Genomic DNA, 17192 nt, shown 5'->3' with positions numbered 1-17192 from the left:
TCTTCCTCGCTCCGAGTCATTTCTGGTGAAAAGGCTCCAACGTGGAGCTGGAGTTACGTACGCTGTGAGTGCTTTTGCGCCGCGCCGGGAACGGCAAGGGGCGGGTTATTTGACTAAATTATTTGTTTGTAAAAATTGTTCATTGATTGAAGAATCTTTTGGTATGAGAATCAGTTAAATTTTATAACTTCACTCCATCGACTTAAAAAATTGTAAGACTAAAATAAAGACGATAGAATTTCTCTATTTTTTCTGTTATATAAGACATAACGTACAGTCAAGGGCATAAATATATGTATGTAAGTTACCAAGAAGTCAATAATATCTATACACTTTCGTGCCACTAACTAAGTCGATGTATACATATACTAGAGTTTACACGCGGTCTCGCACGCGTGAATCATTAGATACAGCAGTTGAATTGAAATTCCGGGATTTTACAAAATTCCCGTGGGAATTCCCGAAAATTTCATTGTGGTTTCCATTGACATTGCATTAAAAGCCACTATGACAATTTTCGTGACTAAGACCAACGGTTGTTATTTCGAGATTTTAACCCTATCTCGTGGGGAAAAGGAAAAAAAAAAACTCGTGGGAATATGGGGATAAAAAGTAGCTTATATGTTATTCCAGATGACCAGCTATCTACATACCAAATTTCATTCAAATCCGTCCAGCTGTTTTAGCGTGAAGGAGTTACAAACATACACACACACACACACACACACAAACTTTCGCATTTATAATATAAGTAGGAAGTAGGATTTGACGCTGTGGCTGTATTCACTTGACTGTACTAGATAAGCTTGAGTGATGGACAAGACTAAAAAATACCCAAAACACTCACCAAAGATATAAAATATCAGCTTAATACACACATTCACATGTCCCATCAGAAAAAGAATACTTAAAAGAAATAGAAGATACACGAAACATTTTTCATCGTCGGATTTTTGATTTAGTAGCTTTTTCACTGACATATTGAGAATAGGACATTCCCGAAATTAATGACTGCCATTTTGAAACCATTACTAAAGATTTAAGGAAAAAAACAGAAAAGACAAATAAATTAGTTAAATGGTCCATTAAAACGACTTTAGAGTTGCTTTTAAATCAATGTCTATTGACAAAGCTTCAAATGAAATTGGCTAATTAGTGAATCATGATAAGATAACAGGAACGTTAGATGCGAAAATGGTAATTGGGATGCACCAAAAAAATAACCTATAGTTTTTATCTTCTTTTTGGAAAGAATAGGATATTTTAAGATACCATTTTCATTGATTTTGAATTTGGATGAGTATTTATTTTTTTACACATTTTTTACGAAAGACGCTGGATGACGTCACAGTTAGACAGCCACATTCCATTGCCTAGAAAAATTCAGGTCGTACATAACAAAATCTTTGGCATTACAATTTGACAATAATTCAAGCACGGTTTAGGGTCCTAAATGAACCATGACAAATAGTTTTATTTTATTTCTCTTCTTTTAGCTTCGATTATTCCTTTGTTTATTTAATGGTATGATAGTAAATAGATATATTTTTAAAAATCTGATATTTAAATTCTTTTGTACCATAAGAACTGTAACATAGTAATTTAATAATTTAATATGTAAAAATACATTGGAAATACTCGTATACATTTCGGACTTTACGATAAATGACAACTGTTTAAGGCCAGTTGCGCATCATGTGATTAAAGTTCTATCTTTGTCACTCTTTGTTATTATAAGCAGGACAGGAACATTTCAAACTGTCAATTTGCTTAAGAGTGTAGACCTGCTTTATAACTGACTCCAGGGGTCAAATGAGGGTCATTACTTAAATTTTGTTTATTTAAAACAGGTTATCACATTTTTGGAATCTGATTTCTGAAAACGGTTCACGAAGCCTATTTCTCCAAATGGTTTTCGATTTATTATATGTTGTCAAAAATTGGGACATCCCAATTCGGGTTCAAGGTATCTTAACGTCGTTTAATTAGAACAAACGCAGAAAGAAGTAAGTGTAGCGACAAATTTATGTACGACTATAGTGTAGTATTACAACTTACGAAAGGCACAGAGGCGAGCTTCAGTTGTCTCTTGGTCAACTCACGTGTAATTGGCAATAAATTAATTTGTACTAAAAGTTAACCTATTCTTTGGAATAATCTTTGAACATTGGATAGACCTAAATATGCGAGCATACATAACGTAACAGTCAAGATCCATCTTGTAATTAATGGCTGCCATTCAAGAAGTAAATGCACCATCTCAAGAATGCATTAAATAAAAAAATAACTTGCTTCTACATAGAAGATTAAATATTCAATTTGAGAGTTGACATAGATTTCTATTCAAGCTCGAATCTTGGAATCATTTGCTAATGGCGTCAAATTACCTTTGGGAACTTTGCACACCGCGTTTTTTAAACGAACGTATCGTTCGCATCGATACTAAAGCGACTGCTCTATGGAAAGAAAAGCGCGCTGTGCGAAGGCTCTTATTATTATGATATGGGTGAGGTATGTAACGTACTGGAGTGCTGGTTGTTGCCGATGCGGCGGGGGCGGGGCTGCGCGTCGCGCGGCTCGCGGCGCACGGGCGGCAGGCTCAGCAGCGGCGGCGGCGCCGGCTCCAGCGTCGTGCTCGACAGGCTGCGCTGGTAGCCCGGCGACCCGCGCCTGCTGGCACAACCGAAACATTGGATACGTTCCACTAAACACCTCGCGTCGCGACTACTTCGCCCACACAATGTTGATTGGCCAGAGTGGGCTTTCACCAACACGTGGTGGGAATTCGAAAGATATGATAGACGAGAGAGCTGTCCTCAGAACTTGATGAACTTTCCGATTAATTATTTCTCATTCGTTTAGTTAACAACACAACCATAAATTCACGGGAATCCATGTTAATTTAAATTCTAAGGGGCTGTTTCACCATCCATTGATCAGTGTTAACTGGCGGTTAGGTGTGATGCCGTCTCATTGTGACGGCATCATATTTAACCGTCGGTTAACGCTAATCAATGGGTGGTGAAACAGCCCCTAAATGAAGTCACCGCGGTTGGTGTCTCAACTGTGTGTGTGTGTGTGTGTGTGTGTGTGTGTAAGTTACCGTGAGCCGCTGCGATTGGTGTCGCCGCTGTCGACGGGGCTGCTGTCGCCGGCGTGCCGCAGGTATTCTTCGCTGCTGCTCGCGATCGACTCCGCCAGCTCGCGCTCGCGGTCGCGGATCTAAAAGTGATCTTACTTAGGGCCTACTAGAGATGGATAAATCCGGATTTTTAGATTCAAAAGAGTCAGATCCTTAAACAGATCCGAATCCCTTATCGGCTCCTTTCAAATCTTATCGACTCCGAGGAGTTACTAACTCCGACCAATCCCAGTAGGTACTTCAGAACCTCGGTACTGAGCCGGATCGGCCATAGACAAATTAATGATCGCTCGAAAGAACCGGATTCAATAAGGGAGTCGGAGTCTATAAGCGGAGTCGGTACCGATATCAAAGCTGGACTTAGTTATTAGCTCGGAGTCGAGATTACTCTACGCTAGCTGGCGCGGATGCACGGCGCGGGCGCACACCTGCGGGTGTTGGTAGGTACAGGTAAAATCCGTCGCACGCGACACGTGCAGTTAGCGCTGATCATACTATTTACAAGCTTTTATTTAGTTTCACCTGTCCTGTTGTCTGTCTGTCTGTAATCAAATCTTGCAAGTTAAATTCGACCAACTTCCAGTAGTTAATTGAATTGAAATTTGGTATACTTACTCGTATGTAAATTGCGTGACAATACAATAATCTGGTAGTGACATCTTGGTAGTCCGGTCAGGATCGTCTCCACAGGATGAAACTCTTCAACGGTTAATGACATTGACTTGAAATTTGGTATGCAAATGTGGTTTGGGTGACAATACAAGTACAGTCAATAAAAAGTACAGTGAGCAAAAAAAGCTTGTATTAAAAATGTTTTTTTTTTTTTTACCAAAAAAATATTTCAATAAGCGTCTACCAGCTCCGTGTAAACCACGTCAGCTAGCGCAGGCCCTTACACACAAGACGCCAAGAGGCTTAGGGCCGTTTCATCATTCTTTAGTATATGACATTTTTGTCTGAATAAACAGTTGGCATCACTTTTATCTGTTACATAAAATTTATTACTGCGAGGTGAAATAGTTTCTGTGATATAATATAATGATTTCCCTTATCAGGCAATGTGATGTCACAATGTAATTTTTGGTGCAGGGGTTCCACGCTGGGTCACGATTTGATTGGTTCAATAGTAGATTGTACAACAAGAGCATAAAACGAGCCATTTTACCTGAGGCGTTCATATAGCCACGTCGTGGATAGACACGTCGAGGGGAAAATGGGTTTAATGCTCGAGTTTTAAACTCTGCTTTTCACTTCGATGGCGAGGAAATGAAATAGCAACAGTGGAAACAATGATTCACTTTCTATGTACCTTTTATTTTTTATGCATTATTATAATAATTCCATTATTTTAATAATTATGATTACTTGATTGATTTTAAGCTTGATTTATTAATATTAAAAAATATTAGAAATTTTTTTTTGTTTGTTGATACCTGATTACTTCGGTCTTGAGTTGGTATTAGACGAAGATTTTATTTTATGCACTAGATCATAAAAAGTCATTTTATGTCGCATAGATACAGCATAAACACGAACTTTACGAGCATGAGAAGTGAAAACTAATTTGCACTGAAAGGTCGCGGTCCAGACTTGACAATAAGATCATAACAAGGGTTAATTTCTAAAATTAAATTCTAATAATCTAAAATTAAATTACCTAAATTGTACTGTCTATGTATGCCGAAAAGTTCCTATTTAGTTCTCATGTAGAAGTCTAACATAAATTAACTAAGTATAAACCGGCTTCATTTCCGCTAATAGGTACAGAATATCTCTAAAAACACCATCCATTATTTCAAAATAGGACTTACTCATTTATTCGTAAAAGATTGTCACCTCTTTTCCCAACCGAAATAACCGTTTTTTGCCGGTAACTAGCATAAAATAATGTTAATACACGAAGAAAACACTAGTGTACCTTATTCTTTTCAGCCATCAAGTAGTTTTGGTCTATCCTGAGCCAGAGCAGTTCATTGGCCAAGTCTTCAGGCGTGATTTTGTTGGGCGGCGCCACTCCTTGAGGGTATTTCTTGCTGTTCACGCTCCAACTCTCGTCCGGAGACGACTCGTTGGCTTCAGATTGATTGACGCTATAATAAAGCAGTCAAAATTGATGAGAAAATTTGACGCATATTTTATATGTTGTAGATCAGATGTCAGTGACGCGTTAAGCTAGGCGCCACAAAGCGCATGATTCGTTTCTATTGTTACACCTGCAGTTTGGCGGTGCACCGGAAGATTACTACCGCGTTCAAATATATTATGTTGATTCATTTATATTGTTATGTATTCGGGTTTACGACCTACGCTCATGCGTGGTTGCAGTTAGTTCGCAGTAATACTAAAATATTAACGCAATATTGAATTTTCGCGGTCAAATGGAGTATTGTGCCTTACCTTGTATTACTTTGTTTAAGCTCTGTGATATTGTGCGTTTTGGACACTCTCCGCTTGCCAAAAACTTGAGTGGCTGAAGTTTCTATCGTGAGGTTTTCCCGCTTTTTTTCCAAACTAAGACAGGATAGAAAATTTATTCCTATATTAATAATGCAGTTTAAAAATAAGATCAATCAGATAATATGCCATTACTGAACTATGAATACATAATACATTTTTTTTCGCAAGTTCCTTTATATTAACAAGGATACATGGATAATGATAATTACCTCGCAATAGGCAATGATTGGGTCTGCCTTAGCTGTCTCGTTTTCTCCGCCTCCTCTTGTATGAGCATGTTTCTATAAGTGGAACAGACAAACGCGTCAGATAAAACAATCTACCTAAAGATACAATAATGACGTTGTTGTTGACGGACTATCAATACCGACTTGTAAAACTGCAGTATCCTAAAAGCTGCATTTAAACTAGTTTGCTAATGCCGTTCGGTATTAAAAACAAAAGTTCGGTTTTCTTTCTAATTTTAATCTTCAGAAAAACGATGAAACCGACGAGTCACGCGCGAGATTACCAGTTGTACTGTAGGTATTACTGATCATCTTAAAGTGTAGCGCTTTGGGGTGCTCCAAGAGTAAGAGTGATCTATGTACATTTGACATCAAGTTCCTAATTAGGTTTAGGTATTAGCAGGACTTGTGAAAAGGTCCACATGACACAATATAAATGAATTTACTTTATATTTGTGCTGTTTTAATCGCACAATTGCAAATCTACTTGTGACTAGAGAATAACATTTAAGATTCATCTGAATGTGGATCGAGATACTTACAATTGTAAATCAATAATATTTCTAATTTGTTCGATGCTTTGCCGGTTCTTGTACGTTTCCGCCTCGGACGCCGCGAGCGCTGCTTTACTGTCATGCTGTCAACACATGGATCACACCGTATTACATACAAATGGCATACACGGGTTCACATTTATATGAATTTTAAATATTAGTTAAAATTAGAGGGTGTGCTGAAATAGGAGAAATTAAAGTTATGTTAAAAAAAACTACTTTCAAACTGTTAGTAGCTAATTTGCTTGTCAAGCGATTAGCCGGAACCAAATAGAGCGAGGTTAATAAAAATACGTAGCATTGAGGCGTACGTAGCGTGCGTTGCGTTGAGGCAATATTGCATGTTTTAAAATGTTTAAAATATCTCCATAAAAAGTCCCTATCAAGGTAGGTCTTTCATGATTGGTTATTTGGAGTCTTTTTGTATTTTTTATTTCAACTCCAAATTTGTTACTTTTACGGGTAGGTCTTTCAGTCTCATATTACCGAACCCATCAGCTTACATTATTATTCATTGCTGGAAGTAGGTCTCTCCGTAAGCTTGCTGCGAATATGTCAGTTTCATGTGTATTGTTGTTAGATTAACGATGGTTTTAGAAGGCTTTGGGTGTTTATTACTTAATAGTATTTTTACAAGTTATATTGCATGTGTGCGGTAGAGAGGCGGTTAGTCAAAGAGGCGATTGTTAATCTGACATTTATATTATAGCAAATCATTGAATGAACGATCGTTTACCAGATCTAATCACGTTATGAATGAATTATTGTTTAAATTACGGCGACTTTGCAGCAGTCGTGGTCACGAGTAGACTTAGGTATCGGGTATCAAGTTCGTACAGCCGCACTCGTTTTTCGAACTACCTGCACTCCATTTTGATTTTGTACCGGCACCCTATCACCTATTCGTTCAGTTAAGATCCGACTAATCACTAAACACTTAAACACATCAAGCTTCGTATGCATTCCAATCAACAAAACATTATTATTCTGGCTGTCACACACCTCGTTTCTATTCCTAGGGGATGGAAGCCTCCGCCGGAGCGCAGGTAAGGTTTTCCTGAGGAGGTACCCTCGGGAGGCGGCTTGGAAGGCCACGACGGAGTCTCTCAGCCGCAGGTACCAGCGCCGCACTCGGCTTCCACGGAAGAAGGCTTGCACCTTCGTCGCGGCTTCGTGGCGCGCCACTAGCCATTGCCTTTGGGAAACAAAACATGGTATGGTGATGCCAATAACTAAAACAATATGACTTTTACAAACCTGTGTTTAACAAATAAATGACATTTTGATTTTGGAATCAAATCAAAAAATATGACTCATTACCGGTGATTTTTGACAGTGTTTTTAACCCAAAAAAACAGTCTCAATTAGTTTAGAAAGAAAGGCTCGGGAAATGCGAAAAATTAACTGCTCGACAACAAACATTCAATGAGGGAGCGGCTGTTTTGTATTTATCTGTGTTTATAGATAAATATACTACATTTCATGATTGTTTGTTAGTGTCCGACCGAAATAAAATTTCCAGCCGAAACTGAAACCGAACCTTGTGGATAGTAAACACATGTTAAATTTACACAAATAAAAATGAATCGCCGAAATGTATGCACAGTAACCAGCATTAATATCTGACACTACAAAGCGTGCATAATTATCTGATACTAATGCAGGTGACTGTACGCGCGTATCTTCGGAACGGTGGCAACAAATTGGATATTTATTTTTTGTTGTGTTCGTTATTGTTAGGAAAAGGTTTGTATTAAACAAAAAAATGGAACGGGGCGAAGCCGTGGGCAACGGCTAGTAAATAATATAGTACAGCTTTAGCGTACCTGCAGAAACCCTGTATGAGCAGACTGGCGCGACGCAGCGCAAGGAAGCGGCGGCGCTCGAGTACGGCGCGGAACCAGCGCTGGATCGTGATGATGGACGCCATGATCTGCTGGTGCAGCCGGTACTCCAGCTTCGTCTGCTCGCTCTCGCGCATGAAGATCTTCGTGCCGCCTGATATCGACAACTTTTTAACTCTAAGGGGCTGTTTTACCACCCATTGATTAATTTTATTTGACGGATAAATGTGATGCCGTCTCCGTCTATTAGAACAAAACAAACAGAGACGGCATCACATTTATCTGTCAAATAAATTTAATCAATGGATGGCAACAGGGGGGAAGGTGTGCTAAATAAAAGCGGATACAGTTCTGTGGCAGAGTGTAATGATCAGAGTCCAGAATTTTCGTAGCACTTTTGAATTTTCATAGTGAGATCTCGTTTGTCGACTTCCAATATCCCACTAATATTATAGTGGGATATTGGAAGTGTGTGATGTGTATATGTTTGTGTGTGTAAGTATGTGTGTGTATGTTTGTTACTCCTTCACGCTAAAACGGCTGGACGCGGTGGACTCGGGTGATTATAACAGTTTATACCAAGACAAAAAAACTTTACCCACATAATTGCGATTGGCATGATCAACAAGTAGACCGCAGGCCTTATTGTCTAACACGCTTGGAATCACAACCGTTCTATCAAACGGTATAAGACTATGGTAGAAAGAGATGGTGAATGGGATCGCGAACGTCAGCACGTTAAACAATACGGCCTCTGGATATATCAATTTTCTTAAGATTGTTACAATTGATTTGATTGTTGTATTTTTTTTATTGACAATGATGAATCAGTACAAATTCTTTACCTAGTTGATAATTATCCCTGTCCAAGTTCAGCGTTGCCAAGAAATGGCGGACGTCATTCTGCGAGCTCAGCAGCCCCTTGGGCAGCAGTATCCGGTAGAGCTGTATGAACTCCTCGTACGTGAGCCGCACGTTGTAGCCGGCCTGCCGGATCCGGACCGTTTCGAGCATGCCCGTGTACCGGAGCTGGCGCTGCACGGTTTCCTCATCGAAGACGTTTGGTACTTTGTCGCTGTTAGATTTTATGCATCTGCGAGGGTAAAGAAATAGAAATGTTGTATTTGTTATGATAGAGCCAAATTAAAAAAAAACAGCATAACAATAGTTGGGTACTTTCCTGGGTAAAAAAAGATTTGAAAAAAAATATATATATTTTGAAAAAATTACGTGGTCAAAAGGTGTGCGCAGATTTAAGGCTATTGTGCCGCCACACAGGACGGCGGCGTTTCGAGGCAGTTTCAGGTTTGCATCTAAGTGCTGGAATGATATCCCCCTGCCATCCTAGGAGTGACTAGCAGGTACAGCTTAGGGCGAAAGCTTAATAGTAGATTGTACAACAAGAGCATAAAACGAGTTATTTTACCCGAGGCGTTCATATAGCCACCCGAGCCGGTACGGCTAGAGTTTTACACTGCTTTTCACTTCGATGGCGAGGAAATGAAATAGCAACAGTGGAAACAATGATTCACTTTCTATGTACCTTTTATTTTTTATGCATTATTATAATAATTCCATTATTTTAATTTTACTGATTTATTATGATTGATTTGATTGATTTTTAGTTTTATATAAATTAAAAAATATTTAAAAAATATATAGAAACTTTTTGTTTGTGGCTGTTGACACCTGATTACCTTGGTCTTGAGTTGGTATTAGACGAAGATTTTATTTTATGCACTAGAGCATAAAAAATCATTTTATGTCGCCTAGATACAGCATAAACACGAACTTAACGAGCATGAGAAGTGAAAAGGCTATTTGTGATTATTTCAGAAGTCCTAATTCCTCTCCTTTCCAGCACTATTTCACAAAGCATTTTTTTTTCGGTTATTTTTAAATTATTTTTTTCGTTTAAGCCCGCGTAAGGATGTATACTTGGCAAGTGTGTACCCTGTATTACGTACTAACTTAATATAAAAAAGTCACAATATAAATATGTTTCGTAGTTTATGAATTGATGTAGTTTTTATAGCGGTCAGAGGTTCACCGGCTGTGCTGGCTGAAAATCAGCGCTGGGGCGTTCTTAACGTCTCAGCATTATGCTGAGCCAGTGTCCGATTTACATCAGCAATGACACATTGATCTTACTACCTATCTATGCTGTCGCACTTAATAATATTGTTGTCTTGTGTAGTGTTGTCTATTGCTGTGTTGTGAATAAATGTATTTCGTTCTTTCTTTATTATTCTATTTAGTGGCTGTTTCACCACCCATTGATTAATTTTATTTTACGGATAAATGTGATGCCGTCTCCTATTCCAACAAAACAAACAGAGAGGGCATCACATTTATTCGTCAAATAAATTTAATCGACGGATGGTGAAACTAGAGGGTTAGTCCGTCAGTTAAAATGTCAAAATGAAGCGCGTCAAAGTTCGTGACGTCACGCGTAACTTGAACTGGCTATACATACATTCATCACTTTTATTTTCTGCACGGTGGTGGTACTAATGAAACCAAATAAATATTTCTTCTTTCTTTCTTTCTTATTTAATTGATGAAGTTTTTATTGACAAAAGAAAATAAGAGCCCAATATTTTTTGATAGTCAAACTGACAGACTAAACGAACAGTATTTTTAACCCGACTGCAAGGAGTGGTATCGTTTTTCGCGCGTATCTTGTATGTAAGTAAGTAATATTCTTTATTACCGCATATCTCTCAAACCGCTGGACGGATTTAGACAATTAAGGTATCATTAGAATTGTCCCGATAACCCAAGTGTCCTTAGATAGGTGACGTTAAAAAAATTAAACATGGCGGTTGTGAGATTCAAACATTGAGAGTCAGCAAAAAAAATTTTTTTTACCCAGGATGTTATCCATTTATAACTGATGAAGGCTGATATTTTCAAATTCATTGATCAAGTTATTTTAATTCAAAAGTACCGGACAGATGTAGACTAAGACCCTTGTTTACACCACTTGTCGGCTTACTTTAAAAGAAAAAAGTAATGCCGTCTTCGTTTATTCGGACAAAACAAACAGAGACGGCAGCACTGATATCCGTCACTTAAAGTTAGTCGACAAGTGGTGAAACAGTCCCTAAATCTCAATAGAAATCAGACAATATCCTATAATATCATATTTACGAAATAAAAACGGCACTGTTTTTTTTTGTTACTATACGTTTCTCGCGTGCAGGCTTACCTTATAAAGAACGGGTTAGCTTGGTTGAGAGTCTCCATAAGCGCAGCGAGGGAGTGCTGGAACTGCGCCGCCACGGTAAGCGGCTGCTTCCTCTTGCCAGCGGGCGCGGCAGTCCGCCCCGCCAGCGTCTTCACACTCTGCAAATTCTTCAGGCCTTTCTTCGCACGCTCCCGCGGCCTAAACGACTTGTACTTCCTGCGCGCAACCACACTATTGAACTAGTGAAGAGGAGTCGTGCATGCTTGGTGAGTTACTTGTGCCCCGAACAAGCTTTTGCACATTTATTTTCATGAGGATACGACGCGTTTCGAAAGCGTTTCAACTGGTAAAGCTAAAAGTAAAATATGTTGATTCCCGTACTGCAATCCGTTAACTGCTATGCAGGGAAACGGACTTTACTGACAGGTAAGCATTAGCATGAAGAACAGCTTTCTGGCGTTTTTTTGAAGAACCTTAATTGTGATTGTAATACGCTTTGGAAACGCACGTATTCTACTCATGACTCCCAATTTATACAAAGATTTATCAATGACCAACAGTTACCCTGGATACAAAACGAGTTATTACATGGAAACACAAAATGCATGGAAAATTAAAACCCATAGCCAACACCGGAAAACAGAACAAGTCTAGATTCCCCAACCAATAGTTGCGAATTCATCAAACAAAATCTTTGAACTGAGATTGATTGCAAATAACCAACCTATTGAACTGCAAAAATAAATTTATGTAATAAAATGTACACTTTTACATGCAGATTTTAAATTAAACGAATGAAAAACAAATTGTTCTATTTGAACTCGATATTGAACAAAATATAGGAAATGTAAGCTGGAAGACGGATACTACGCATCAGAGCATTGTTTGATGATCGCTGAAGTGCGAGGCAGACAGAGAGCATGTCATACAAAATCGGTCGTAGCATCGCACGTACATAACAATCTGGCTGGCCCGTTGCATAACGTCGGTGTCGTCAAACGTTCTCTCGTCTCGCTCCCGCTCGACTCTTCGCGTGCGAGTCTCGGCGATTCTATAATTTTTTGTCCCTTTCGCACCGGGACGCGCGGAGGCGGGCATGTCGGCGCGCTTACTATCGTTGTTGGTTCGACACGGCGCCTCGCGACTCTTAGCGGGCGTTCTATGCGGCGTTCTGGTTTCGTGAGTTTGGTGAGAAAGGAAATGATAATTACAAAATTAATGTAAAAGAAATTAAATTCAATAAAATCAAATCGATTTAAAGTGTAAGTAGGGTAGTTTGCATGGCGCATGCATTTCTATGTGCCGGTAAATGTGGTGATGCAATATCGCTTACGAGGATCTACGGTGGCGTATAGGTTATAGTCAGGGAGCTATCGTTACCAACAGATAATAAAAAGAGCATTAGGCTGTGTTTAAAGCGGATTAACAATAAAATAGGTATGCATTGAAGCGTTTATTAAGCGGCTTCAAAGCTTTAAACTTCAAAATCCAAAGAATACTGGTGTCACGCTACAAAGGGACTATCTAAACACAGCCTCTAGATATAGAATAAAAGTATTAAGGGGTGTGACTAAGTATACCGGAGATATAAACTGACGTCATGCGTTATAGTGCACATATAACAAGTATAAGCATGCCGTACAGTCGGTCACTTACGCAATGCGGTTGATTGCTAGATTGATTGACGACACTGTCGCCAGTTGGCTGAGCAACAAGACACATTTCATTACGTCACATAACATTACTCGCTTAAGCTTACATAAATACATAGTTTTACATGTACATATAAATGATAATATTGATAATTACGTCGGTAACATTTAATATTTTGCATTATGACGGTAAGGGCTCAGGACGTCATATAACCTTATTTACCATAAAAATATCAATTTCCCAGGCATTGACAAAAAAAAGGTCGTTGAACTATCACAACGCCGCACATTACAAATTTAACAAAAGCTCGAATTTTATGGAGCTAGTACAAACAAATCTTTCCGATCTTACGAGCCATAAAGGGGCCCGGTTATATCGATATATTATAGGTATCTAAAGCATGCAGTAATATTGAAAGAAATACATAAAGTTAATATACTTCAACGGTGTCAAATGGGACAGGCGGTACTGAACCCTGAACCTTTTTCTATAACACATGCTAATTCTCAATCGGTAACTAACAATGCGTAGTCAAACCAATCCGGTTCGTTATCCTCAGTTAGAATGTTACCATCAACATGGACAGGTTGCAGTTAGTCGTTATGGGGGTTGTATGCAGGTAGGTAGCGGCTGGTACTGGTGGTGGGTGGTGGTGGTACTCACACGAGGAGGCTGTCGTTGGGCGCGTGGATGGAGGCGCGGGGGACGCGCGAGGCGCCGTCTACTCGTAACACGCGGTGCTTTCTGCCCGCTTCTAGGAATGCGAAGTATCCTCTGAGGACAAAAAAACATGGTAATAATTATGTACAGGAAAAACCATGTAAGCAATTACGTATGTAAAATATTAATTTAAATCTTTAATTGTTTACTCGATAAAAATCGTTAAAAACATATTACTTATATTACAATTACAACAAAATATCTCCGTTGCAAGCCCTTATTACACCTACATAGATTGGAACGTTTTTTACTTTCAGGCGAAATAAAAACTAACGGCATTCGATAACGTAGTCAGCGAAATTATGACATTTTGATTTTACGGAATTATAACGTTGCTTATCATACAGGAACGCGGCTTGCTTGAATTGATAAACTGATTACGGTACTCATAACCCATTTCTTGAGCAGGCAACTTCGCTACAGACTGAGCTGGAAACATTAACATATGACATATGAGGTCGACTTTTACTCTGATTTGTTCAACAAGATATCCAACAATTGTGAAGTTACCTGAAGAAGGCTCTCACGATGGCCCAGCGGAAGACGGCGACCGGGTCGACCCCGACCAGCTCGCGCACGAACGCCAATGACGAGTTCTTCAGCACGCTCACTATGTCCTGCCGCATCAGATCCAAATTCTTCTCGCGCATCGCCGTTGCCTGTTACCAAACGAATAAACGTTTTCACGAAAGGTGGACATTCGAAGCAACTGTATCAATGTAGTTTAGAAGTACAGAGCACCTTTTGCCGAACTATTCCCAGTTCGCAGAAAAAAATCCCAATGTGCTCACTGCGGACTGGGATTTATTCCCCACTTGGTCGCAATGCAAACAACTGGGGAAGAAATTCTCAGGCGCACACAGAGTTGGAGGTTTCCATACATATAATAATATGATTTTCTGACTTTAACACGTCGTTGGCTCAAATTATTTTTCATATATTATCTGAATGAAAATAAGATCTCAATAGAGTACGAAATTATACAAAAAAAAAATCGTCCGCGGCTGGTGTGAGTGTTAATTTGCAAAAAATGTGTTGCAAGTGACCCATCCTAATTATTGGTCGTATTGACCTACCGAAGATCCTGTATATTTACGATTATTTTAAATAGTTGAACGGAGAGTAACCTGGTACTTGACTCTGCCGGCGTAGTGCCGCACCACAAACGCCGGCTCTCGCCGCTGTGGCTTCTCGTAAAACGGGTTCTCTTCATGTACAGAGTTGAACTTTTGCAACAACGTATCATTCGTCGCCCACGGGAAACTGGAACAAATAGATTATTTTGTAAATAAAAAGGAAAACTAGGAAAAAATTCAATACGGTACTTGGCAACTCTTGAATGTAGATTCAGGATACCAAATTTCATCCCAATCCGTCCAGCTGTTTTGGCGCGAAGGTGTAACATACTCACAAACTTTCACATTTATAATATAGGTATTTGTATGTATAGGATTTAATTACAAGCAATGACCTCGATAACAAAGTAAAAGAAAACTTGATTTTGCAAGAAGTTCACTTACTTGCACTGATCATCCAACACGCACAACAGCCCCCCAGGTTTCCCCTCTATCAGCTGCAAGCACCCAGTGTTGTCCGAGAAGCCTATATCCGTCCACCGGATGCCCTCCCTCCGGTACTCCTCCTGTTCGTACTTGAACACGTGCTGGTTGAAGTAATACTGGAGGTGCTCATTGGCGTAATTGATGCAGAGTTGCTCGAAACTGTTGCTGGGACCGAAGTCCTCGAAACCGAAGATGTCAAGGACGCCTGGAATTTAAATTGTAATCGTCATCAACTCGGCCTGTATACGTCCCACTGCTGGGCACAAGTTTCCTCTCATACACTATGTTTGAGACCAATAATAAAAATAATATTCATTACTTTTTTAAATTTATGTTTAAAAGAGTGGCATATTCGAATTTATTGGTGATGATAGTACAGTCGGTGCACAAACATACAACTACAACTAGTAAGAAAAAACTGGATATATATTAAATTAGGGAACCCACTGTACTAAGCAACAAGTGAGAAAATTGCATGCAAGCCGTTTATGAACATCAATAAAAAAATATGTCACCAATGCTGTGTCCCTGGTGCTCCCTTAGGGTGTCCTTTTTGGAGAGCAACGCGTGGTTGACTTGCATCACGATCCAGTCGAAGAGCGCGCCGTACAAGCATTTGGCCATCGCATCGCGCGTCGCTATCGCCTCCGGCATCCTGCAAACCATAGAAACAAAACTAGAGTGCCAGATTCAAGAAAAACTATGGTTCACATCTGGTTGAAGCTCAACTTCTATAATGCCCTGTTTAAATTAAATCAAATTAACGTTTATTTCAAGCTCGTGGCTCATAATATGTTAGTTACAACAAAATTTAAAAACTATATTCGTAGCAACTTTACACCATCTCACTGTTACTGGGTTTGTGAAGTCTACAAAAGTGCATAACGTACGGACAGTCTATCTTGTCCGCAAACATAGTTAGGATGGTGTTGGGGCTAGCCGCGCACGCGTCGGACCAGTGACGCGGCTCGCAGGCGCATTGTATGTATCTATGTAATCTCTTTATTGCACATAAAAATAAATAAATACAGATACAGATACACAGATAAACAAAAGACAACACAGAAACAACACAAACAAACAAAAAGACAGACAAAGACAGAGAAAGAGAAGTACAAATGCGAGTTGCATTGTCGCCTTAAAACAGTTTACGCGCGCCTCGGCGAACATTTGGGAGGCGCTGCAATAGCGCGGCAGCCCTATCAACACCCAGAACGGAAACTGAGCGGCAAAAAATCAGGCCTTCAAATGTATGCAGTAATAGGTAATTTTGTATGTAGTGGGCCAAATTTTGTGCCGCTCAGTTTGCGTTCTGTATGTATATTGCACTTGTAGGCTTGTTTAGACTTGCAAGAGCGAGTGGATCGTTTTTTTTCTTCTATTACACAACTATCGATATCGATAAAAAAAGTTTCTATCACTAGTTTGACTGCAACAGTCTTTTGTTTTGGCGTGAAAATTCCGACATCTGGTTAGTGAGGTAAATTTGACTTTCACCCATTCCAGTCGTTCCCCTATGACTGAGGATCGTGGTCATCAACGGGCGGTCCACATTTGGATAGGATTATTTATTTCCATCGGCTTCTGTCCATGGCAGCCCTGACGACGGAGCTAAACCTCGGGGACCTGGAGTCCCTAATTTGATCGGTCCATCTGGTAGGAGATCTGCCCTGGGCTCGTTTACCATTCGTATTCCCAACTACAATCAACTTCTCTAGGTTCTTATCACCCCTTCGCGTTATGTGAAATTTGACTTACCTATAGTTAATAACTATAGTTATCTGCCCCGGTGGCCGAGTGGTTTGACCTAGGGCCTCTCTAGCAGAGGATCGCTGGTATCAAA

At 39.6% G+C, this 17192-nt stretch overlaps 1 protein-coding gene across 1 annotated transcript in view; it reads right to left on the bottom strand.

The window, feature by feature from the left end:
- LOC141439813 (unconventional myosin-IXb-like) overlaps positions 1–16004 on the bottom strand; it is a gene marked incomplete at its 5' end in the record, with an annotated part of 31903 nt that extends 15899 nt beyond the window's left edge. Inside the window, 16 exon segments of the mRNA XM_074104190.1 lie at positions 2525–2673; positions 3104–3222; positions 5061–5232; positions 5540–5653; positions 5809–5880; positions 6369–6463; positions 7383–7575; positions 8207–8378; positions 9070–9317; positions 11436–11630; positions 12370–12585; positions 13731–13841; positions 14298–14446; positions 14915–15050; positions 15308–15554; positions 15865–16004. Coding sequence (XP_073960291.1) covers positions 2525–2673; positions 3104–3222; positions 5061–5232; positions 5540–5653; positions 5809–5880; positions 6369–6463; positions 7383–7575; positions 8207–8378; positions 9070–9317; positions 11436–11630; positions 12370–12585; positions 13731–13841; positions 14298–14446; positions 14915–15050; positions 15308–15554; positions 15865–16004 — 2528 coding nt within the window.
- Positions 16005–17192: the final 1188 nt, after the last annotated feature.

The sequence above is a fragment of the Choristoneura fumiferana genome, chromosome 21, assembly GCF_025370935.1.
Source record: "Choristoneura fumiferana chromosome 21, NRCan_CFum_1, whole genome shotgun sequence".
Lineage (NCBI taxonomy): Eukaryota > Metazoa > Arthropoda > Insecta > Lepidoptera > Tortricidae > Choristoneura > Choristoneura fumiferana.
This window is presented reverse-complemented; position numbering and strand designations above follow the sequence as displayed.